Consider the following 25,000-nt stretch of genomic DNA (forward strand, 5'->3'; position numbering starts at 1 on the left):
ACAGAAATACTGGATATTTTGAACTCTTATTTTGGTCTTGAATAGGACTTTTTGGGTCACGGTCTTGTCCACCTCCCGGTCTCGGTCTTGACTCGGACACCCCCACCCCCTCTGGTGTCGGTCTTGACTCTGCCCCCTCCCACCTCTGGTCTCGGTCTTGTCTCGGCCCCCTTCCGGTCTCGGTCTTGACTCGGCCCCCTCCGGTCTCGGTCTTGACTTGGCCCCCTACCCCCTCCGGTCTTGATCTTGACTCGGCCCCTCCGATCCAACAGGTCCCAGACGTGCTCAATGGGATTGAGATCCGGGCTCTTTGCTGGCCATGGCAGAACACTGACATTCCTGTCTTGCAGAAAATCACGCACAGAACGAGCAGTATGGCTGATGGCATTGTCATGCTGGACGGTCATGTCAGGATGAGCCTGCAGGAAGGGTACCACACGAGGAAGGAGGATGTCTTCCCTGTAACACACAGCGTTGAGATTGCCTGCAATGACAACAAGCTCAGTCCGATGATGCTGTGACACACCGCCCAAGACCATGACGAACCCTCCACCTCCAAATCGATCCCGCTCCAGAGTACAGGCCTCGGTGTAATGCTCATTCCTTCAACGATAAATGTGAATCCGACCATCACCCCTGGTGAGATAAAACCGTGACTCGTCAGCGAAGAGCACTTTTTGCCAGTCCTGTCTGGTCCGGCAACGGGGGGTTTGTGCCCATAGGGAATGTTGTTGCTGCTAATGCCTGCCTTACAACAGGCCTACATGCCCTCAGTCCAGCCTCTCTCAGCCTATTGCGGACAATCTGAGCACTGATGGAGGGATTGTGTGTTCCTGGTGCAACTCAGGCAGTTGTTATGTACCTGTCCCGCAGGTGTCATGTTCGGATGTACCTAGCCTGTGCAGATGTTGTTAAAAGTGGTCTGCCACTGTGAGGACGATTAGCTTTCCGTCTTGTCTCCCTCTAGCGCTGTCTTAGGTGTCTCACAGTACGGACATTGCAATTTATTTCCCTGACCACATCTGCAGTCCTCATGCCTCCTTGTAGCATGCCTAAGGCACGTTCACGCAGATGAGTAGGGACACTGGACATCTTCCAGGCCTCTTTAGTGTCCTAAGTTTTCATAACTGTGACCTTAATTGCCTACCGTCTGTAAGCTGTTAGTGCCTGAACGACCGTTCCACAGGTGCATGTTCATTAATTGTTTATGGTTTAATTAATGAACATGGTCCTAAATGATATCATAACTGCCATTGATAAAAAAAACAATACTGTGCCGACATCTTCAGGGCTGGCCTGTTGTCCGGGCCTCTGGCAGTCTCTACGGGGGTGCCACAGGGTTCAAATCTCGGGCCGACTCTTTTCTCTGTGTATATCAATGATGTCGCTATTGCTGCTGGTGATTCTCTGATCCACCTCTACACAGACGACACCATTCTGTATACCTCTGGCCCTTCTTTGGACTTCTGTGAAATGTAAAAAATTAAAAAATTAAAAAATTGAACAGGCATGGGAAACAGTGTTTAAACCCTTTACAATGAAGATCTGTGAAGTTATTTGGGATTTTTTATGAATTATCTTTGAAAGACAGGGTCCTGAAAAAGGGACGTTTCATTTTAGTACATACTCTTTCCCATATTCTCCCTTCAGCTCTGCATTAATGACTCTTTGTCTTTGTATCTGGCTACAGAAACTAGAGTGAAACCCATTTTTTAGACAATGCCTTGAATTTGTTTTAAACAGCTTTTATTTATCTAGGGTAGCGTAGCCTAGTGGTTAGAGCGTGGGACTAGTGACCGGAAGGTTCAAATCCCCGAGCTGACAAGGTACAAATCTGTCCTTCTACCCCTGAACAGGCAGTTAACCCACTGTTCCTAGGCCGTCATTGAAAATAAGAATTTGTTCTTAACTAACTTGCCTAGTTAGATAAAGGTAAAAAAAAAAAATGATAAGTGCTTTGGCACTCGTGAGTATTTTCTCAAATATTGTCATCAGATTGTTAGATACTAGTTGTTTTTTTTCGGTCACGAGCTAATTTCTAGTTTTGTGCCCTCTCGAAAGCCGTCTCTGACCAACACCGACATCATGTTTGTGAAGATCCATGCTCCGTGGGACACTCTCTGTAAATACGCTGAGCAGATGAATATCAGAATGCCATTCAGGTAGCACTTCATAAGAATACCTACTTCATAATGCATTATAAACACATTTATAAGTGTTATGAGCTATACATAATGCATTATAATGCACGACATAAGTGTTAATAACTGCTTATCAAACATCTGTAAACAAGAGCACATTCAATAAAGCATTAGGACTATTTGTATGGCTTGATCTGTTGGATTGTTCGACCCATCCCACAATATCTCATTTATTGTTATTTATCTTTCAGAAAAAAAAGTTACTTTACAGATTGGAAGAGCAAAGCTATGGGCAGGTAAGTGGATTTTCATTGTGATCGTAAAGTTCAGCCACAGTCTGCTGCTGAGCTGACTGGCTGAGCACTGCGGAGCACTTCTAATGAAATACACCTTCGGCAACATTCAGCACAGCTGGAGTGACTCTGTTCTCTCAAGATGAGAGCTCTAGTTGTTATTTTATGATGCAGCCATCATCATCCATCAGGGAGTTAGATTATCTAGCTGTTTTAAGATACAGCCATCATCATCCTTCAGGGAGTTAGATTATCTAGCTGTTATTTTATGATGTAGCCATCAGGGAGTTAGATTATCTAGCTGTTTTAAGATACAGACATTATTGGCCATCAGGGAGTAAGATGATCTAGCTGTTATTTTAAGATGCAGCCATCATCATCCTTCAGGGAGTTAGATTATCTAGCTGTTTTAAGATACAGACATCATCGGCCGTCAGGGAGTAAGATGATCTAGCTGCTAGATGTAGCCATCATCGACCGTCAGGGAGTTAGATGATCTAGCTGCTAGATGTAGCCATCATCGACCGTCAGGGAGTTAGATGATCTAGCTGTTATTTTATGATGTAGCCATTATTGAGCATCAGGGAGTTACTTGCCTATCTCCCTCTCTATTCCTGTACTCTCTAAACAAAGCATGGAAGAGGTTAACTGTCATTTAATCACAGAGGGTGAATGGGTCAAACTGTCATTTAGCTCTACCCCCAGAGGACTTCATTCAGGATTTTATTAATTAGTTCAGGATTAGTTTATCTGTTTAAACATGTTCTGTCGTGTGTAAGAATGTGCGATTTAAGCTCTGTTAAGCCCAATAAGTCACCCTGAATAAAGTAAATGAATCATAATGACGCAGTCTCCAGGCTGTGATGTTTCTGGAGGTTTAGAAAGACCGTTGTAATTACAGGACTATAACATTCTGTTTGTGTAGAAAGTGTAAACAGTTAAAATGTATGTCACTGTGACACTAATGTGAGGCAGTTTACTCTGGTTGAGCCAGGCTAACTACTCGTTTTTATCACTGAGCAAACACAACAATCTCTAGGATAATCCTCGCAATTAATTCATCAATACTCTATTTTCTGTTGTTTCTCCCTGCAGCCGGTTTCATCTGAGGTGTCGTCAGATAAAGAGTTGGTTACCCAGGAACCCCATGAAGCTGGACAAAGAGGCCTTACCTGACCTAGAGGAGGCAGACTGCTATACAGCCCCTTTCAGCAGGGCACGCATGCACCAGTATGTTCTATACTTCAACCCCCTTAACCTCCTAACCTAACACCCTAACCTAACCCCCTTAACCTAAACCCTAATCTAACCCCCTTAACCTAAACCCTGATCTAACACCCTAACCTAACACCCTGATCTAACCCCCTAACCTAACACCCTTAACCTAAACCCTAATCTAACACCCTAACCTAACCTCCTAACCTAACCTCCTAACCTTAACCCTACCTCTAACCTAACCTAGAGGAGACAGACTGCTACACAGCCCCGTTCAGCAGGGCACACATGCACCAGTGGGTTACACACACACATGCGCACACACACACACATGCGCACACACACGCGCACTCGCACACGCACACACACACGCACACACACACACACACACACACACACACACACACACACACACACACACACACACACACACACACACAGCTACACAGCTCTAACAGCTTGTGAATAGGGATAGAATAGATAGATTGACTGGGTTATTTGTATTCTATGATGTGTGTTTGTATAGGCTGCATTGGAGAGTAGAGGAGGACATGATAAAGGCTATCATAATACAGCCTACAGCCGCGGTAACTGGTTCTGTTATGACAACCCCTAATCTCCTTTTCTTAACTCTTTTGTTTTCATCTCCTCGTCTCATTCTGCCATTTTGTTTTCATCTACTCATCTCATTCTGCCATATTGTTTTAATATCATCACTTTCTGCCATATTGTTTTAATATCATCACTTTCTGCCATTTTGTTTTCATCTCCTCATCTCTTTCTGCCATTTTCTTTTCATCTCGTCTCATTCTGCCATTTTGTTTTAATCTCATCACTTTCTGCCATTTTGTTTTCATCTCCTCATCTCTTTCTGCCATTTTCTTTTCATCTCATCTCATTCTGCCATTTTGTTTTAATCTCATCACTTTCTGCCATTTTCTTTTCATCTCGTCTCATTCTGCCATTTTGTTTTAATCTCATCACTTTCTGCCATTTTCTTTTCATCTCATCTCATTCTGCCATTTTCTTTTCATCTCGTCTCATTCTGCCATTTTGTTTTCATCTCCTCATCTCTTTCTGCCATTTTCTTTTCATCTCGTCTCATTCTGCCATTTTGTTTTCATCTCCTCATCTCTTTCTGCCATTTTCTTTTCATCTCGTCTCATTCTGCCATTTTGTTTTAATCTCATCACTTTCTGCCATTTTGTTTTCATCTCCTCATCTCTTTCTGCCATTTTATTTTCATCTCATCTCATTCTGCCATTTTGTTTTAATCTCATCACTTTCTGCCATTTTCTTTTCATCTCGTCTCATTCTGCCATTTTGTTTTAATCTCATCACTTTCTGCCATTTTCTTTTCATCTCATCTCATTCTGCCATTTTCTTTTCATCTCGTCTCATTCTGCCATTTTGTTTTCATCTCCTCATCTCTTTCTGCCATTTTCTTTTCATCTCGTCTCATTCTGCCATTTTGTTTTCATCTCCTCATCTCTTTCTGCCATTTTCTTTTCATCTCGTCTCATTCTGCCATTTTGTTTTAATCTCATCACTTTCTGCCATTTTGTTTTCATCTCCTCAGCTCTTTCTGTTTATTAGATGAAGAGGTAGGGGCTGTACCAATATGTTTTAAGAATGTGATTGACTGCTGACTGCCTTTTATAAGATCTTAGTTGTTAGTTTCTTCTCTCCTCAGTTTTACAACTATTCTTGTCTAGCAGGCTTGGCGGTAGATACTTGGCGGTAGATACTGATAGCAGATACTTTAGAAAAACTAGATGATTACTTCTTGGATTACTTTTAAATTCAGAAAGGATGTTTGCGAGAGAAAAAAATAATTTAGACATCTTTCAGTTTTCTCAAAGACATTCAATTCAGCGTTGAAAAAATACCCAAGTTTAAGTTTGTTCCACCTGAGCGAGTCTGACCACAAGTCAGAGACCACTGTGATGTCAGAGACCACTGTGATGTCAGAGACCACTATGACAACACACCAAATCTTTTTTTGTCTTATTCTAATGCCTGTTAAGGGGGAAAGTATTCATAAAGTAACTGAAGGTAATCCAATTACATTACTGAGTTTTGGTAATCCCCAAATTACGTTGCTGATTAACATTTGGGACAGGGAACTAGTAACTGTAACTGATTACAAAAAAAGAAAGTAACCCTGCTGTCTAGAATGGATGATCATGTGTACTGTATCATAATTCTTTAGCAAATCCTTGCTAATGAGCCACTTTCGAACCCCCCCCCCCCCCCCGAGTGGGTTAACCCCATTGGAGCGATGCATAGTGGGACTGCCTTTCACGCCAGTGACCAGGGTTCTGTTCCCACATCCTCTGTTTGCTATAAAATACAATGATGACTTGTTTGTTTGTTTTACTCTCTTCTCTCAGTTTTACCATCAACAACAGACATACGTTCTTCTCCAACTCTACCAGAAGCAGAATAGTCCACCATGTTCTCCAACGCACCAAGTATGAGGACGGGAAGTCTAAGATGGGTACGGATCTACAGTATCCATATCTATCTATCTATCTATCTATCTATCTATCTATCTATCTATCTATCTATCTATCTATCTATCTATCTATCTATCTATCTATCTATCTATCTATCTATCTATCTATCTATCTACTTTATATATCTATCTACTTTATATGTATACTTTAAATGTTGGGGGTTGTCCTTAAATCTTATTGCATCTTAGGCTTTGAAACACCCTGTGTAGACTCAATGTTCATTGTACAAAACAAAATGCAGTATTTTACAATGTGAAATACAGTGACTGTGAATGATAATCCAATAATACTACAGTTCAACGTGATGGTACATAATACCAATCATCATAGTATTACTGTATATCCAGTACTATTCTCAGCAACAAAAAAGAAACGTCCTCTCACTGTCAACTGTGTTTATTTTCAGCAAACTTAACATGTGTAAATATTTGTATAAATAGTTGTATGAACAAAATTCAACAACTGAGACATACACTGAACAAGTTCCACAGACATGTGACTAACATGTGACTAACAGAAATTGAATAATGTGTCCCTGAACAAAAGGGGGGGGGGGGTCAAAATCAAAAGTAACAGTCAGTATATGGTGTGGCCACCAGCTGCATTAGGTACTGCAGTGCATCTCCTCCTCATGGACTGCACCAGATTTGCCAGTTCTTGATGTGAGATGTGTCGGGTTCACCTTGGGGTCATGATAGGGGCTGTACCAAAAGTTTGATGTATTATAATAATATATCATAATAATTGATTATGCTTATGTTGTATTAATAGAAGGGTAAGGGTTATAAGACCCCTCCCCCTTACATTTATAGGGTCCTAGACTACAGATTAACAATATATATATGCATTATAAGGTTTAATATTGTTCCACAGTCTTTTCTAGTCTCTGTCTCTTATAAAGAAACGGTCTGAGAGATGTGTGACTGAGACAGAACTCTGCAAGGAAGTGAAAGAGATAAGAGACTAGTCAGACATTCCAATATAAATCAACTTGGGGACATTTACTGCTGAGCCTTTCGATAACACTGGAACTCTTGTTTGTATAGCTGTGTGTGCATGGGATTGGTCTCATGAGTAGAAGGTAATGATGTAGGCAGGGACTGGGGGCTTAATAAAATAACTTGGACCCTTTACTATTGTGCAGAACTTACTGGGAAACGTGTGTGCTATGTTCCTGTTATCAACTTCTGTCTGCAATTGCGTCAATAAAGGTTTTTGATTGATTTTCTTAAAGATATTGTCTGGTGTATCTCGGGCAGTTGCTGTTGCCATCCTGTACCTGTCCCCGGGTGTCATGTTCGGATGTACCAATCCTGTGCAGGTGTTGTTGCACATGGTCTGCCACTGTGAGGACAATCAGCTGTCCGTAGCGCTGTCTTAGGCATCTCAAAGTACGGACATTGCAATTTATTGCCCTGGCCACATCTGCAGTCCTCATGCCTCCTTGCAGCATGCCTAAGGCACGTTCATGCAGATGAGCAGGGACCCTGGGCATCTTTCTTTTGGTGTTTTTCATAGTCAGTAGAAAGTGTCCTAAGTTTCCATAACTGTGACCTTAATTGCCTGCCGTCTGTAAGCTGTTAGTGTCTTAACGACCGTTCCACAGGTGCATGTTCATAAATTGTTTATGGTTCATTGAACAAACATGGGAAACAGTGTTTAAACCCTTTACAGTGACAATCTGTGAAGTTATTTGGATTTTTATTAATTATCTTTGACAGACAGGGTCCTGAAAAAGAGACGTTTCTTTTTTTGCTGAGTTTAGATCTGAAACACAAAAGTATGTGGAAACCATTTCAAATGTCTGAGTTTATATATCCGGTACTATATATCCAATACTATATATCCAGTACTACTATATCCAGGACTATATATCCAGTACTATATATCCTGTACTATATATCCAGTACTACTATATCCAGTACTACTATATCCAGTACTACTATATCCAGTACTATATATCCAGTACTTCTATATCCAGTACTTCTATATCCAGTACTACTATATCCAGTACTATATATCCAGTACTATATATTTAGTACTACTATATCCAGTACTACTATATCCAGTACTACTATATCCAGTACTATATATCCAGTAATATATCCAGTACTACTATATCCAGTACTATATATCCAGTACTACTATATCCAGTACTACTATATCCAGTACTATATATCAGTACTATATCCAGTACTACTATATCCAGTACTATATATGCAGTACTATATATCCAGTACTACTATATCCAGTACTATATATCCAGTAATATATATCCAGTACTACTATATCCAGTACTATATATCCAGTACTACTATATCCAGTACTATATATCCAGTACTACTATATCCAGTACTATATATCCAATACTATATATCCAGTACTATATATCCAGTACTATATATCCAGTACTACTGTATCCAGTACTATATATCCAGTACTATTATATCCAGTTCTATATATCCAGTACTACAGTGGGGCAGAAACATATTTAGTCAGCCACCAATTGTGCAAGTTCTCCCACTTAAAAAGATGAGAGAGGCCTGTAATTTTCATCATAGGTACACTTCAACTATGACAGACAAAATTAGAAAAAAAATCCAGAAAATCACATTGTAGGATTTTTAATGAATTTATTTGCAAATTATGGTGGAAAATAAGTATTTGGTCAATAACAAAAGTTTATCTCAATACTTTGTTATATAACCTTTGTTGGCAATGACAGAGGTCAAACGTTTTCTGTAAGTCTTCACAAGGTTTTCACACACTGTTGCTTGTATTTTGGCCCATTCCTCCATGCAGATCTCCTCTAGAGCAGTGATGTTTTGGGGCTGTTGCAGGGCAACACGGACTTTCAACTCCCTCCAAAGATTTTCTATGGGGTTGAGATCTGGAGACTGGCTAGGCCACTCCAGGACCTTGAAATGCTTCTTACGAAGCCACTCCTTCGTTGCCCGGGCGGTGTGTTTGGGATCATTGTCCTGCTGAAAGACCCAGCCACGTTTCATCTTCAATGGCCTTGCATCTCACGATACATGATACATTCTTTTACACAGATCAGTCGCCCTGGTCCCTTTGCAGAAAAACAGCCCCAAAGCATGATGTTTCCACCCCCATGCTTCACAGTAGGTATGGTGTTCTTGGATGCAACTCAGAATTCTTTGTCCTCCAAACACGACGAGTTTAGTTTTTACCAAAAAGTTATATTTTGGTTTCATCTGAACATATGACATTCTCCCAATCTTCTTCTGGATCATCTAAATGCAATCTTCAGACGGGCCTGGACCTGTACTGGCTTAAGCAGGTGGACACGTCCGGCACTGCAGGATTTGAGTCCCTGGCGGCATAGTGTGTTACTGATGGTAGGCTTTGTTACTTTGGTCCCAGCTCTCTGCAGGTCATTCACTAGGTCCCCCCGTGCGGTTCTGGGATTTTTGCTCACCGTTCTTGTGATCATTTTGACCCCACGGGGTGAGATCTTGCGTGTAGCCCCAGATCGAGGGAGATTATCAGTGGTCTTGTCTGTCTTCCATTTCCTAATAATTGCTCCCACAGTTGATTTCTTCAAACCAAGCTGCTTACCTATTGCAGATTCAGTCTTCCCAGCCTGGTGCTTGTCTACAATTTTGTTTCTGGTGTCCTTTGACAGCTCTTTGGTCTTGGCCATAGTGGAGTTTGGAGTGTGACTGTTTGAGGTTGTGGACAGGTGTCTTTTATACTGATAACAAGTTCAAACAGGTGCCATTAAAACAGGTAACGAGTGGAGGACAGAGGAGCCTCTTAAAGAAGAAGTTACAGGTCTGCGAGAGCCAGAAATCTTGCTTGTTTGTAGGTGACCAAATACTTATTTTCCACCATAATTTGCAAATAAATTCATTAAAAGTCCTGCAATGTGATTTTCAGGATTTTGTTTTCTCATTTTGTCTGTCATAGTTGAAGTGTACCTATGATGAAAATTACAGGCCTCTCTTGTCTTTTTAAGTTGGAGAACTTGCACAATTGGTGGCTGACTAAATACTTTTTTGCCCCACTGTATATATCCAATACTCTATATCCAGTACTATATATCCAATACTCTATATCCAGTACTATTTATCCAGTACTATATATCCAATACTCTATATCCAATACTATATATCCAGCACTATATATCCAATACTATATATCCAGTACTATATATCCAATACTCTATATCCAGTACTACTATACATTATACTCTATACAGGTCAATGATCGAGATGTTTAAAAAGGGAAGGCATTAGCTAATACAGTGAAACGTATGAATTGTCTGTCTTCTTTCTGTTTTCCTCTGTCCTGCTGATCACATTTGTCTCGTTTGAACTTGTGTCGTTTATCTGTGTATGCATCGTCACGTGGCTTGCTGTTTCAAATCCTTTGCGGATATTCTGTTGAATACCATTTGGCTCTCTAGAAACTAAGGAAGGAAAGATGAGGACATCTATAATTTAGAATTTGGTGGCTTTGGTTAGTTAATAATGGTGGCTTTGGTTAGTTATTAATGGTGGCTTTGGTTAGTTATTAATGGTGGCTTTGGTTAGTTATTAATGGTTGTCGCGTCCTGACCATAGAAAGCTTTTATTTTCTATGGTAGAGTAGGTCAGGGTGTGACTGGGGGGTTGTTCTAGTTTATATTTTCTATGTGGGGTTCTATGTTTGATTTTCTATGTTCGTGATTTGTATGATTCCCAATTAGAGGCAGCTGGGTATCGTTGTCTCTAATTGGGGATCATACTTAAGTAGCATTTTCTCCACCTGTGGGTTATGGGATATCGTTTATGTTTAGTTGTCTGTTCCCACTGCATTGTCGTCACGGTTCGTTTATTCTTTATTTGTTTTGTATTTGCTTAAGTTTCACTTTATTCATTAAAAGTATGTGGAACTCTACGTACGCTGCACCTTGGTCCGACCATTATTATTACGAACATCGTGACAATGGTTGCTTTGGTTAGCTATTAATGGTGGCTTTGGTTAGCTATTAATGGTGGCTTTGGTTAGTTATTAATGGTGGCTTTGGTTAGCTATTAATGATGGCTTTGGTTAGCTATTAATGATGGCTTTGGTTAGTTATTAATGGTGGCTTTGGTTAGCTATTAATGGTGGCTTTGGTTAGCTATTAATGGTGGCTTTGGTTAGTTATTAATGGTGGCTTTGGTTAGCTATTAATGGTGGCTTTGGTTAGCTATTAATGGTGGCTTTGGTTAGTTATTAATGGTGGCTTTGGTTAGCTATTAATGGTGGCTTTGGTTAGCTATTAATGGTGGCTTTGGTTAGTTATTAATGGTGGCTTTGGTTAGCTATTAATGGTGGCTTTGGTTAGCTATTAATGGTGGCTTTGGTTAGTTATTAATGATGGCTTTGGTTAGTTATTAATGGTTGCTTTGGTTAGATATTTACGGTGGTGTTGGTTAGCTATTAATGGTGGTGTTGGTTAGCTATTAATGGTGGCTTTGGTTAGCTATTAATGGTGGCTTTGGTTAGTTATTAATGGTGGCTTTGGTTAGCTATTAATGGTGGCTTTGGTTAGTTATTTATGGTGGCGTTGGTTAGTTATTTATGGTGGCGTTGGTAAGTTATTTATGGTGGCTTTGGTCAGTGATTTTTGGTGGCTTTGGCCAGTGATTTTTGGTGACTTTGGTCAGTGATTTTTGGTGACTTTGGTCAGTGATTTTTGGTGGCTTTGGTTAGTTATTTATGGTGACTTTGGTTAGTTATTTATGCCTCTGGGATATCGTTACTTATTTATGCTTCTGGGATTTGTTTAGTTATTTATGCCTCAGGGATTTGAGAGTAGATGTGGGGGCAATTATAATGTATTTTATAATGCAGGACTTGTTGTGTTGGTGTGGGCTGATTAAAATGTAATCCACTGTAGTTGGTATTCTTCCAATGCTAGCTGATCCTCTAGTCTACTCCATGATCCATCATTCTGTCTAATGTTGTTGTCGTTTTCTCTCCCTTCCACAGACTGATCCCAGATCTCTTTGTGCTGTATAGCGATGGCCATAAGAGTTGGATAGGATATGATATTTAGGCAAAGCATTAGCTATACAGCACAAACAGATCTGGGACCAGGCTTGTCCCTCTCCTTCAAACCTCTTGTCTGTTTGCCCTGTTACTTGTTTGCTGATTAGAGTTTGGCCTTGAAGGGCTCTATGTAATATTAAAGTACTGTGACCTCTCTATGCCTCCTCAACCAATAAGATCAGAGCGTGCTAAATAAGTGACAAATCCTCTTCAAATCCCCTTGGTCGTGCACGTGACCTAATAAATGTAGTACTGAAATCAGAGGATGACGTTATCTTTCAGAGACCTACTCCTGATGCTGCCAAGGGATGAACTACACACACACACACACATACATACCGATCTCGTCACTGAATCAGACATGCTAAAGGATTATTGCTAAGTAGTGTCCGGCTAAAACACGAAAATGTTGACAATGTTTGCTAGAACATTTACCTTAGCTCCACATTCCTCCTCTTACCAATACTACTGCTTGATACTACTACTAGATACTACTACTAGATATTACTACTAAATATTACTACTAGATACTACAACTAGATATTACTACTATATACTACTACTAGATACTACTACTAGATATTACTACTAGATACTACTACTAGATACTACTATTAGATATTACTACTATATTACTACTAGATACTTCAACTAGATACTACTACTAGATATTACTACTATATACTACTACTAGATATTACTACTATATACTACTACTAGATATTACTACTCTATACTACTATGTTACTACTAGATACTACTACAAGATACTACGACTAGATATTACTACTATATACTACTACTATATACTACTACTGTATTACTACTACTATATACTACTACTATATTACTACTGGATACTACTACAAGATACTACTACTAGATTTGACTAGATACTACTACTAGATACTACTACTAGATATTACTACTAGATATTACTACTAGATACTACTACTAGATATTACTACTAGATACTACTACTATATTACTACTAGATACTACTACTATATTACTACTAGATACTACTACAAGATACTACTACTATATTTTACTAGATACTAATACTAGCTGCTACTACTAGATATTACTACTAGATATTACTACTAGACACTATTACTATATTACTACTAGATACTACTACTAGATACTACTACTACTACTACTATTACTACTAGATATGACTACTAGATACTAGTAGGTACTTCTAGATACTACATTGAACAAAAATATGACTAGATACCAACAATGCCCTCAATCTGTAAGTCACTTTGGATAAAAGTGCCTGCTAAGTGGCATATATCATTGTTATATTAGCTTTCATTTTGCATGGAAAACCAGGCTAGACCCTTTGCATTGAAAACCAGGCTAGACCCTTTGCATGGAAAACCAGGCTAGACCCTTTGCATGGAAAACCAGGCTAGACCCTTTGCATGGAAAACCAGGCTAGACCCGTTGCATGGAAAACCAGGCTAGACACTTTGCATTGAAGACCATGCTAGACACTTTGCATTGAAGACCAGGCTAGACCCTTTGCATTGAAGACCAGGCTAGACACTTTGCATTGAAGACCAGGCTAGACACTTTGCATTGAAGACCAGGCTAGACCCTTTGCATTGAAGACCAGGCTAGACCCGTTGCATTGAAGACCAGGCTAGACCCGTTGCATGGAAGACCAGGCTAGACCCTTTGCATGGTAGACCAGGCTAGACACTTTGCATGGTAGACCAGGCTAGACCCGTTGCATGGAAGACCAGGCTAGACCCTTTGCATTGAAGACCAGGCTAGACCCGTTGCATGGAAGACCAGGCTAGACCCTTTGCATGGTAGACCAGGCTAGACACTTTGCATGGTAGACCAGGCTAGACCCGTTGCATGGAAGACCAGGCTAGACCCTTTGCATTGAAGACCAGGCTAGACCCGTTGCATGGAAGACCAGGCTAGACCCTTTGCATGGTAGACCAGGCTAGACACTTTGCATGGTAGACCAGGCTAGACCCGTTGCATGGAAGACCAGGCTAGACCCTTTGCATTGAAGACCAGGCTAGACCCTTTGCATGGAAGACCAGGCTAGACACTTTGCATGGAAGACCAGGCTAGACCCTTTGCATGGTAGACCAGGCTAGACCCGTTGCATTGAAGACCAGGCTAGACCCTTTGCATGGTAGACCAGGCTAGACACTTTGCATGGAAGACCAGGCTAGACCCTTTGCATGGAAGACCAGGCTAGACCCTTTGCATGGAAGACCAGGCTAGACCCTTTGCATGGTAGACCAGGCTAGACCCTTTGCATTGAAGACCAGGCTAGACACTTTGCATGGTAGACCAGGCTAGACCCGTTGCATGGAAGACCAGGCTAGACCCTTTGCATTGAAGACCAGGCTAGACCCGTTGCATGGAAGACCAGGCTAGACCCTTTGCATGGTAGACCAGGCTAGACACTTTGCATGGTAGACCAGGCTAGACCCGTTGCATGGAAGACCAGGCTAGACCCTTTGTATTGAAGACCAGGCTAGACCCTTTGCATGGAAGACCAGGCTAGACACTTTGCATGGTAGACCAGGCTAGACCCTTTGCATGGTAGACCAGGCTAGACACTTTGCATGGTAGACCAGGCTAGACCCTTTGCATGGTAGACCAGGCTAGACACTTTGCATGGTAGACCAGGCTAGACACTTTGCATGGTAGACCAAGCTAGGTTGCCTTGCCTCCATGGATAGTTGGGCTGTCATCCATCCATGTATTGTCCCATGTCCATGTCCATCCTCTCTTTGTTCATATCGGTCTGTATGTTAACCTGTTTGTGTGTACAGTGAAAGCATGCTTTCCGTATGATAGAAAGCACTTGTTATTGTGAACTATCCTATACATTACAAGAGGTCACCTTAACCCTTAACCTTTAAACCCACCAATAGAATGGTCCCCAGTCCCCACTAATGTGTTGCAGTATAGAGCGTTTTTCTAGTTACGTGTCTGCCACTGTGTTGTCTGTCTGTATATAACACAATATAACCCGCGATAGGACAGCCCCTACACCCCACCAATATACTACAGTGTTTCTGTCTGTCTAGAGCGTTTTGCTAGTGACGTCCTCTGTCCTCCATTGTCTCAACAGCTCCTCCTCTATGTTGTGAGTCTCTACTAAATTATTATGGTCACCATGACCGGAGACTGATCTCTCAGTCTGTGAGCTTCTGGGAAGGTGCGTATCTGTGTTGGTGATGTGATGGTGGCATCATTTGGGCCCGTATTCAAAATCTGTCTTGTCTTCGGAGTAGGAGTGCTGATCTAGGACCAGGTCACCCCTTTTCCATAAAATCTGACACAATCTGATCTAGGATCAGATCCCTCCTGTCCATGTCATCTTATTCGTTCTGATCTAAAAGGCTAAACTGATCCTAGACCAGCACCTTTTTACTCTGAGACTCTTTGTAGCAGAAATCCTGGGCAGAGAGCCAGTAGAAATGGTCTGGACTTAATGTTGTTGAGATCCCCCCTGTCGTCTTATTGACTTAGAATGACCTTTCAGACAGTTGGATACCTATAGCAATATATATATACACTTTCTACTTTCAGATTATTCATATTTTGCGTTGATCTTTATTCATAAAATCTCTTTATTTATACATGTTAATCTCATTTAGATAAAAGCTCTTTTTTATACAGGTTAGTCTGATTGATATAAAATATCTTTATTTATACAGGTTAGTCTGATTGATATAACATATCTTTATTTATACAGGTTAATCTCATTTAGATAAAATCTCTTTATTTATGCAGGTTAGTCTGATTGAGATAAAATATCTTTATTTATTCAGGTTAGTCTGATTGTGATAAAATAATTTTATACAGGTTAGTCTGATTGAGATAAAATCACTTTATACAGGTTAGTCTGATTGAGATAAAATCACTTTATACAGGTTAGTCTGATTGAGATAAAATCATTTTATACAGGTTAGTCTGATTGAGATAAAATCACTTTATACAGGTTAGTCTGATTGAGATAAAATCACTTTATACAGGTTAGTCTGATTGAGATAAAATCATTTTATACAGGTTAGTCTGATTGAGATAAAATCACTTTATACAGGTTAGTCTGATTGAGATAAAATCATTTTATACAGGTTAGTCTGATTGAGATAAAATCATTTTATACAGGTTAGTCTGATTGAGATAAAATCATTTTATACAGGTTAGTCTGATTGAGATAAAAATGTATTTTTTACCCGAGAGAACCTTACTGTCTGTAGTTTTATACAGTGACACATTGACACACGTTAATACAGTATATCTCCATTGAAATAATCAACACAGTTTATTATTTAAAGGTGAGACATAAAAATAAAAAAAATACAAATGTCTATGTTGATTGTGTTGTTTTACGATGTTGTCCTTCTTTGTAGTGTTGCTTGTTGACCGTTGTGATCTTATGTGTCTGTGGTTGTTTCCGTGGTAACGATGCTGCGTTGTCTCAGCGTTTCATCCATTGACAATAGTGTTATCTCTCCGTGGCTAAAGGAAGTCTGCCGTAGGCCTATGTACAGTGCACTTCCACTTAAAGTGATCAACCGCTTCTAGTGATCAAGCTGATATTCTCTGAAACTAAGCATATCAAAGGGGTATATTTACAAAGAAGGATCAAGAAGTTAGCCAGCTAACTTGCCTAAGTATTCTGAAATTACTTTTAATTTCTTAGAAAGATGCGCTTGACATGGTCATGGTTAAATGTCTTGCTTTTTTATTGAATCAGAAAATTCTACAGTTATTTCTGGTTGTTTATCAAAGTTACCTGGCTAACTCATTGATCCTGTTTTTTGTAGCAAACCCCTCATTTTGTTTTCCAGGCTATATTGTGACTAGCCTGCTACAGACACCCACCATAATCCACATGGTTTCCCTCGGGAGACGGTTTTCCTCCCTCAATTAACAATGTTCCTGCAGCATAACCAGCTAATGCAGTTAGCCTTAGGTCTAGGATTTCTGAGACTATGCTTCGTCCGAAATTAACAGAGGACACAATTATCTAGGCTGAGAGCCTAATCAAACTTTTATCACCACACCAGGGGGTGGGGGAGGATAATGCTATCGAACATAACTAGCTCATCATTGAGCTTCTCTCTTATATAATGCATTAAAATAATCATTATTAGAACTGTGGACGTTTTAGATAGAATCCTCATTGGAGGCTGCTTCGTAATGGTGATTGGGAGTCTAGCAATGTTTGAGTCTTGGGAAGGGAAATAAATATGTTTTGAATTATAACTTTATTTTTCCAGTCTCTTATTAGTGCTTCTGCTAAAGTGTGTTTGTTCTTCTATTGAAGGTATCAATAGGTTACTGGGAAATGGGACATATGAGGCTGCATTTCCTCCGCACGAGGTAAGAACATTGTTAGCCTAGACCCGTGTTGGGTGTGTTTCCTGTGGCGTAGTCGAGTGGTTTTGAATTATTCAGAACTCCACCTGTTACACGAGGCTATTTGCTTCCTTTTTAGGGAGGATACAAAAGTGTTGGATTAGGCTAGTGTCAACCTGTCTACTCGTGTGAATTCTCTACGTTTTCTGTTTCTGTCCCTGGACGGCTATAGAAGAGTTGGCTACAGCCCCATACAGTATGAACTAGGCTAGGCGTCGTTATATACCTGTCTTCCAGTCATGTTAATTGTGTTCTGTGTTCTGTACTTCTTTTTTCAGGGTGGATACAAGAGCAGACACCCTATTAAGACTCACGGTGCCCAGAACCACAGACACCTGCTGTACGAGAGGTGGGCTCGCTGGGGCATGTGGTACAAGTACCAGCCTCTCGACCTCATCAGGTAACCACTGGTGTGTGTGTGTATGTGTGTGGAGTCTGTATTATGAGCCCGGGCTCTCCTCTCTGGCTCCAGACATGTCATTTTTCAGGAATTAAACCTCTCCACAGGAAACCCCAGGCTAACTTTCCTTCTCAGGAGTCGTTTCTGAATTAAATAGAGTAGCTAGGTCTGATCTGGTCCAATTTAAAAGTCGACCCACAACCACGGGAGGCCCGGGGAGGTTTTGCTAATCTGTCTTCTCATTGGACTTCTTTCCTCTGCGTTTCATACAACTTGGTCTAAACAAGTCAAATTTAGAGGTCCACTCCAGTCGTGAGGTTTCTTGTTCATTTGGACTTATTTTCTCTGCATTTAACACAACTGAAATACAGCTGTACAGTAGGTGTGACTCTGAATAGGTCCAGATTAAAAGTTCATCGCCTAGTCGGGAGGTTTTTTTGCTAGTTTTTCGTTGGACTCGTTCAAACCTGATGAAGGTCTATTGACAAAATGTTGGTGTGAGATGCATTAAAATTGTTAGTTGTGCATCCAAGACCACCTACTTGTATGTGGTGGAATTCCTTCACTTTCTATGAATAGTTTTCTCGTCCATCCACCTACAGTAGAAGCACGACATAGGTGCATAATATACTTATTTTAATTCATGGACGTATTTCCTGTCAGTCAAATAATGGTGTTTTCTTGTCACATACACCAGATAGGTGCAGTGAAATGTGTTGTTTTAGCAAATTAGGGTTAGGTGCCTTACTCAAGGGCACATCGGCAGATGTTTCACCCTGTCGGCTCGGGTATTCGAACCAGTGACCTTTCCGTTACTGGGCTAACGCTGTACCTGCTGCCGCTAGGGGGTCCAATTGAATCAGTCCATGTCGGGGAGTTTTTGCCAATTTATCTTCTTTATTGGACTTGTTCGCTGCCACGCATGTTCTTTGCCTGGTTGGTTACAAGGTACTTGTTGACTGCCACGCCTGTTCTTTGCCTGGTTGGTTACAAGGTACTTGTTGACTGCCACGCCTGTTCTTTGCCTGGTTGGTTACAAGGTACTTGTTGACTGCCACACCTGTTCTTTGCCTGGTTGGTTACAGGGTACTTGTTGACTGCCACACCTGTTCTTTGCCTGGTTGGTTACAAGGTACTTGTTGACTGCCACGCCTGTTCTTTGCCTGGTTGGTTACAAGGTACTTGTTGACTGCCACGCCTGTTCTTTGCCTGGTTGGTTACAAGGTACTTGTTCCCTGCCACGCCTGATCTTTGCCTGGTTAGTTACAAGGTACTTGTTGACTGCCACGCCTGTTGTTTGCCTGGTTGGTTACAAGGTACTTGTTGACTGCCACGCCTGTTCTTTGCCTGGTTGGTTACAAAGTACTTGTTGACTGCCAGGCAAATACAGCTGGGTCTGAATTTAAAGATCGACCATGTTGGGATTAGCTTTTGCTAATTTATCTTGTTCATTGGACTCTCCTCTCCAGGCGTTACTTTGGGGAGAAGATTGGGCTGTACTTTGCCTGGCTGGGTTGGTACACTGGCATGCTGATCCCGGCAGCTCTTGTGGGTCTCCTCGTTTTCCTCTACGGATTTCTTACCATGGACACCAGCCAAGTCAGGTCAGTCAGGACACACCACACCGGAGCTTCTGTGTCCCAAATGAAACCCTCTTACCTTTGACCCGAGCCCTTATAGGCGTCCCGAATGATACTCTCTTCCCTTTGACCCGAGCTCTTATAGGCGTCCCGAATGATACCCTCTTACCTTTGACCCGAGCTCTTATAGGCGTCCCGAATGATACCCTCTTCCCTTTGACCCGTGCTCTTATAGGCATCCCGAATGATACCCTCTTCCCTTTGCCCGAGCCCTTATAGGCGTCCCGAATCATACCCTCTTCCCTTTGACCCAAGCCCTTATAGGCATCCCGAATGATACCCTCTTCCCTTTGACCCGAGCCCTTATAGGCGTCCCGATTGATACCCTCTTCCCTTTGCCCGAGCCCTTATAGGCATCCCGAATGATACCCTCTTCCCTTTGACCCGAGCCCTTATAGGCGTCCCAAATGATACCCTCTTCCCTTTGACCCGAGCCCTTATAGGCATCCCGAATGATACCCTCTTCCCTTTGACCCGAGCCCTTATAGGCATCCCGAATGATACCCTATTCCCTAGATAGTGCACAACAGAGCCTATGGGCCCTAGTCAAAAGTCATGACACTATAAAGAGATTAGGGTGCCAGTCAGGACACCCCACAACTCTCAATGATATTGTTATTGATCTGACAGCTTGTGTATACAGCCTGCAGATTTGAAAGGGTTTACATTAACCCTAAGCCTAGCCTTAAACGTAAACTTAACCCTAACCCCCCTAACCTTAAACCTAAACCTAACACCCTTAACCCCCTAACCTTGAACCTAAACTTAACACCCCTAACCTTAACTTTAATACATTTCGATCTCTTTATGTCTGATCTCTATGTCTGGTTCAAATGTTAATGAAGTTTTCCTATGTCTGTCCCTTCAGTAAAGAGATCTGTGAGGCCAACACTACTATCATGTGTCCTATGTGTGAGGAGAACTGCAACACCTGGAAACTCAGTGACAGCTGTGTCTATGCAAAGGTCAGTAATTAGACCGTTAATCTATTCTGTTCTATTTTATTCTATTCTGTTCTATTTTATTCTATTCTGTTCTATTCTGTTCTATTATATACTGTTCCATTCTATTCTGTTCTATTTTATTCTATTCTGTTCTATTCTGTTCTATTATATTCTGTTCCATTCTATTCTGTTCTATTTTATTATATTCTGTTCTATTCTGTTCTATTATATTCTGTTCCATTATATTCTGTTCCATTCTATTCTGTTCTATTTTATTCTATTGTGTTCTATTCTGTTCTATTAAATTCTGTTCTATTTTATTCTATTCTGTTCTATTCTGTTCTATTATATTCTGTTCCATTCTATTCTGTTCCATTCTATTCTGTTCTATTTTATTCTATTCTGTTCTATTCTGTTCTATTAAATTATGTTATATTTTATTATATTCTGTTCTATTCTGTTCCATTCTATTCTGTTCTATTTTATTCTATTCTGTTCTATTCTGTTCTATTAAATTATGTTATATTATATTATGTTCTGTTCTATTCTGTTCTATTCTGTTCTATTCTGTTCTATTCTGTTCTATTCTGTTCTGTTCCATTCTATTCTGTTCTGTTTTATTCTATTCTGTTCTATTCTGTTCTATTAAATTATGTTATATTATATTATGTTCTGTTCTATTCTGTTCTATTCTGTTCTATTCTGTTCTATTCTGTTCTATTCTGTTCTGTTCCATTCTATTCTGTTCTATTCTGTTCTATTCTGTTCTATTCTGTTCTATTCTGTTCTGTTCCATTCTATTCTGTTCTATTCTGTTCTAATGTATTCTATTCTGTTCTATTCTGTTCTAATGGATTCTATTCTGTTCTATTCTGTTCTATTCTGTTCTATTGTATTCTATTCTGTTCTATTCTGTTCTATTCTGTTCTAATGTATTCTATTCTGTTCTATTCTGTTCTGTTCTATTCTGTTCTATTTTATTCTATTCTGTTCTATTCTGTTCTATGTTATTCTATTATGTTCTATTCTGTTCCATTCTATTCTGTTCTATTTTATTCTATTCTGTTCTATTCTGTTCTATGTTATTCTATTATGTTCTATTCTGTTCTATTATATTCTGTTCCATTCTATTCTGTTCCATTCTATTCTGTTCTATTTTATTATATTCTGTTCTATTCTGTTCTATTAAATTATGTTCTATTTTATTATATTCTGTTCTATTCTGTTCCATTCTATTCTGTTCTATTTTATTCTATTCTGTTCTATTCTGTTCTATTAAATTATGTTATATTTTATTATATTCTGTTCTATTCTGTTCCATTCTATTCTGTTCTATTTTATTCTATTCTGTTCTATTCTGTTCTATTAAATTATGTTCTATTATATTATGTTCTGTTCTATTCTGTTCTATTCTGTTCTATTCTGTTCTATTCTGTTCTATTCTGTTCTGTTCCATTCTATTCTGTTCTATTCTGTTCTATTCTGTTCTATTCTGTTCTATTCTGTTCTGTTCCATTCTATTCTGTTCTATTCTGTTCTAATGTATTCTATTCTGTTCTATTCTGTTCTATTCTGTTCTAATGGATTCTATTCTGTTCTATTCTGTTCTATTGTATTCTATTCTGTTCTATTCTGTTCTATTCTGTTCTAATGTATTCTATTCTGTTCTATTCTGTTCTGTTCTATTCTGTTCTATTTTATTCTATTCTGTTCTATTCTGTTCTATGTTATTCTATTATGTTCTATTCTGTTCCATTCTATTCTGTTCTATTTTATTCTATTCTGTTCTATTCTGTTCTATGTTATTCTATTATGTTCTATTCTGTTCTATTATATTCTGTTCCATTCTATTCTGTTCCATTCTATTCTGTTCTATTTTATTATATTCTGTTCTATTCTGTTCTATTAAATTATGTTCTATTTTATTATATTCTGTTCTATTCTGTTCCATTCTATTCTGTTCTATTTTATTCTATTCTGTTCTATTCTGTTCTATTAAATTCTGTTCTATTATATTATGTTCTGTTCTATTCTGTTCTATTCTGTTCTATTCTGTTCTATTATGTTCTATTCTGTTCTGTTCCATTCTATTCTGTTCTATTCTGTTCTATTCTGTTCTATTCTGTTCTATTCTGTTCTATTCTGTTCTATTCTGTTCTGTTCCATTCTATTCTGTTCTAATCTGTTCTAATGTATTCTATTCTGTTCTATTCTGTTCTATTCTGTTCTAATGTATTCTATTCTGTTCTATTCTGTTCTATTCTGTTCTAATGTATTCTATTCTGTTCTGTTCCATTCTATTCTGTTCTATTCTGTTCTATTCTGTTCTAATGTATTCTATTCTGTTTTATTCTATTATATTCTATTATGTTCTATTCTGTTCTATTCCACCCTGTTAGCTCAGAGTGGAATATAATAGCTGTCTATGCAAAGGGAAATTAAATGCTAATCTCTCTTAACAGTTTGAGATCGCCAACATAAATGTGCTAGCTAGCCACACAACATTTGGTGGCTTCCGAGATTAGTAAGACCCCTGAGGAATTAGAGCTAACAGGTTTAAAAATAGAACGCTATGCTGGTATGCTGTAGGTGTAGAAGTACTATAGTAAACAGAAGTACTACTAGTTAACTAGTACTATTACTGTCCCTGAGTATCAATCACACAACAGTTAACTAGTACTATTACTCTCCCTGAGTATCAATCACACAACAGTTAACTAATACTATTACTGTCCCCGAGTATCAATCACACAACAGTTAACTAGTACTATTACTGTCCCTGAGGATCAATCACACAACAGTTAACTAGTACTATTACTGTCCCTGAGGATCAATCACACAACAGTTAACTAGTACTATTACTGTCCCTGAGTATCAATCATACAACAGTTAACTAGTACTGTTACTGTCCCTGAGGATCAATCACACAACAGTTAACTAGTACTGTTACTGTCCCTGAGGATCAATCACACAACAGTTAACTAGTACTGTTACTGTCCCTGAGGATCAATCACACAACAGTTAACTAGTACTGTTACTGTCCCTGAGGATCAATCACACAACAGTTAACTAGTACTATTACTGTCCCTGAGGATCAATCACACAACAGTTAACTAGTACTGTTACTGTCCCTGAGGATCAATCACACAACAGTTAACTAGTACTATTACTGTCCCTGAGGATCAATCACACAACAGTTAACTAGTACTATTACTGTCTCTGAGGATCAATCACACAACAGTTAACTAGTACTATTACTGCCTCTGAGGATCAATCACACAACAGTTAACTAGTACTATTACTGTCTCTGAGGATCAATCACACAACAGTTAACTAGTACTGTTACTGTCCCTGAGGATCAATCACACAACAGTCGATGCATGTTATTGTTAAGCTATGCTGAGCAGTCATGACAGAAATGCTTAATGCAGGGTTGTTCAAATCTTACCCTGTGAGGTCCAGACTACTGCTGCTTTTAGGTTCTGCCTGATAATGAATCACACCTACCCGGTGTCCCAGGTCTAAATCAGTCTCTAATTAGAGGGGAAGAAAGAACGAAAATATTGGAAGTGGCTTCAAGGTCCAGAGTTGAATTTGAGGGGTTTAGCGGCTGTATGACCTGCCACAACGTATGTGGATGTGATGTGGATATATTTTCACGCAGAAGTGAAGTGGGCAAAACTGGTTGAAAGGACATCATTACAATCAGTTTTGTTTTGCTGTGATATTATATTGTAAATGTTCCGAGTGATGGTGCCCCATTCCGGCGGGTAAATGACAACAATATGCCGTCTACCAGATGCTTTTATCCAAAGCGACAGTCATGCAAACATTTTTATGAGAGTATTGATTATGCAGTCGCTCTAGAATCTGCTTTCTTTTCCCACTGCAGTTCTGACATTTGGCATGGCAATGATGTTTTGTCCAATTTGTCACAAGATATGCACTGACGGGCGGGACATTGTGTTGACGTGTCACTTTATTTGACAATTTCACGCTGTAAAGGTGTGGCGATTGGTTAAAATCGTAGCCCTCGTGTTGGAGTGTGACGATCAGACAGTTTTATGTGTAAGATTGTGATGATTTGACATTTTTTGTTTGTTTTTGTGGTTATTTTGCCCTGATTGGTGAAATTTTTAAGCAGTCACAAAATATGCGGGGAATTGATTTAGCAAACAAAACAACAAAAATCTTCAAGCACAGAATGGCAAAATCCTGGATGGACTGATTATTTACCAGTTACAATGAATAGAACGGGAAGAAAATTGTTTATGTAGATCAATGTGTTTTCTTTTTGCAGGTGACCCATCTCTTCGACAATGGAGGAACTGTGTTCTTTGCTATCTTTATGGCAATATGGGGTAGGTAAAGAGATTATTTGGTATTTTTCT

The 25,000-nt window shown here is 39.6% G+C and overlaps 1 protein-coding gene across 2 annotated transcripts in view; it reads left to right on the forward strand.

Moving 5' to 3' along the window:
* LOC110522704 (anoctamin-3-like) overlaps nt 1–25,000 on the forward strand; it is an 89,317-nt gene that overhangs the window by 13,150 nt on the left and 51,167 nt on the right. For both annotated transcript variants that reach the window (XM_036968983.1, XM_036968984.1), the window contains exons 4-12: nt 2,062–2,162; nt 2,393–2,437; nt 3,530–3,664; nt 6,043–6,149; nt 17,534–17,589; nt 17,904–18,025; nt 19,495–19,629; nt 20,534–20,630; nt 24,910–24,970. In XM_036968983.1, coding sequence (XP_036824878.1) covers nt 2,062–2,162; nt 2,393–2,437; nt 3,530–3,664; nt 6,043–6,149; nt 17,534–17,589; nt 17,904–18,025; nt 19,495–19,629; nt 20,534–20,630; nt 24,910–24,970 — 859 coding nt within the window. The remainder of the gene's footprint in view (nt 1–2,061; nt 2,163–2,392; nt 2,438–3,529; nt 3,665–6,042; nt 6,150–17,533; nt 17,590–17,903; nt 18,026–19,494; nt 19,630–20,533; nt 20,631–24,909; nt 24,971–25,000) is intronic.

This window comes from Oncorhynchus mykiss, chromosome 30, assembly GCF_013265735.2.
Source record: "Oncorhynchus mykiss isolate Arlee chromosome 30, USDA_OmykA_1.1, whole genome shotgun sequence".
Classification (NCBI taxonomy): Eukaryota; Metazoa; Chordata; class Actinopteri; order Salmoniformes; family Salmonidae; genus Oncorhynchus; species Oncorhynchus mykiss.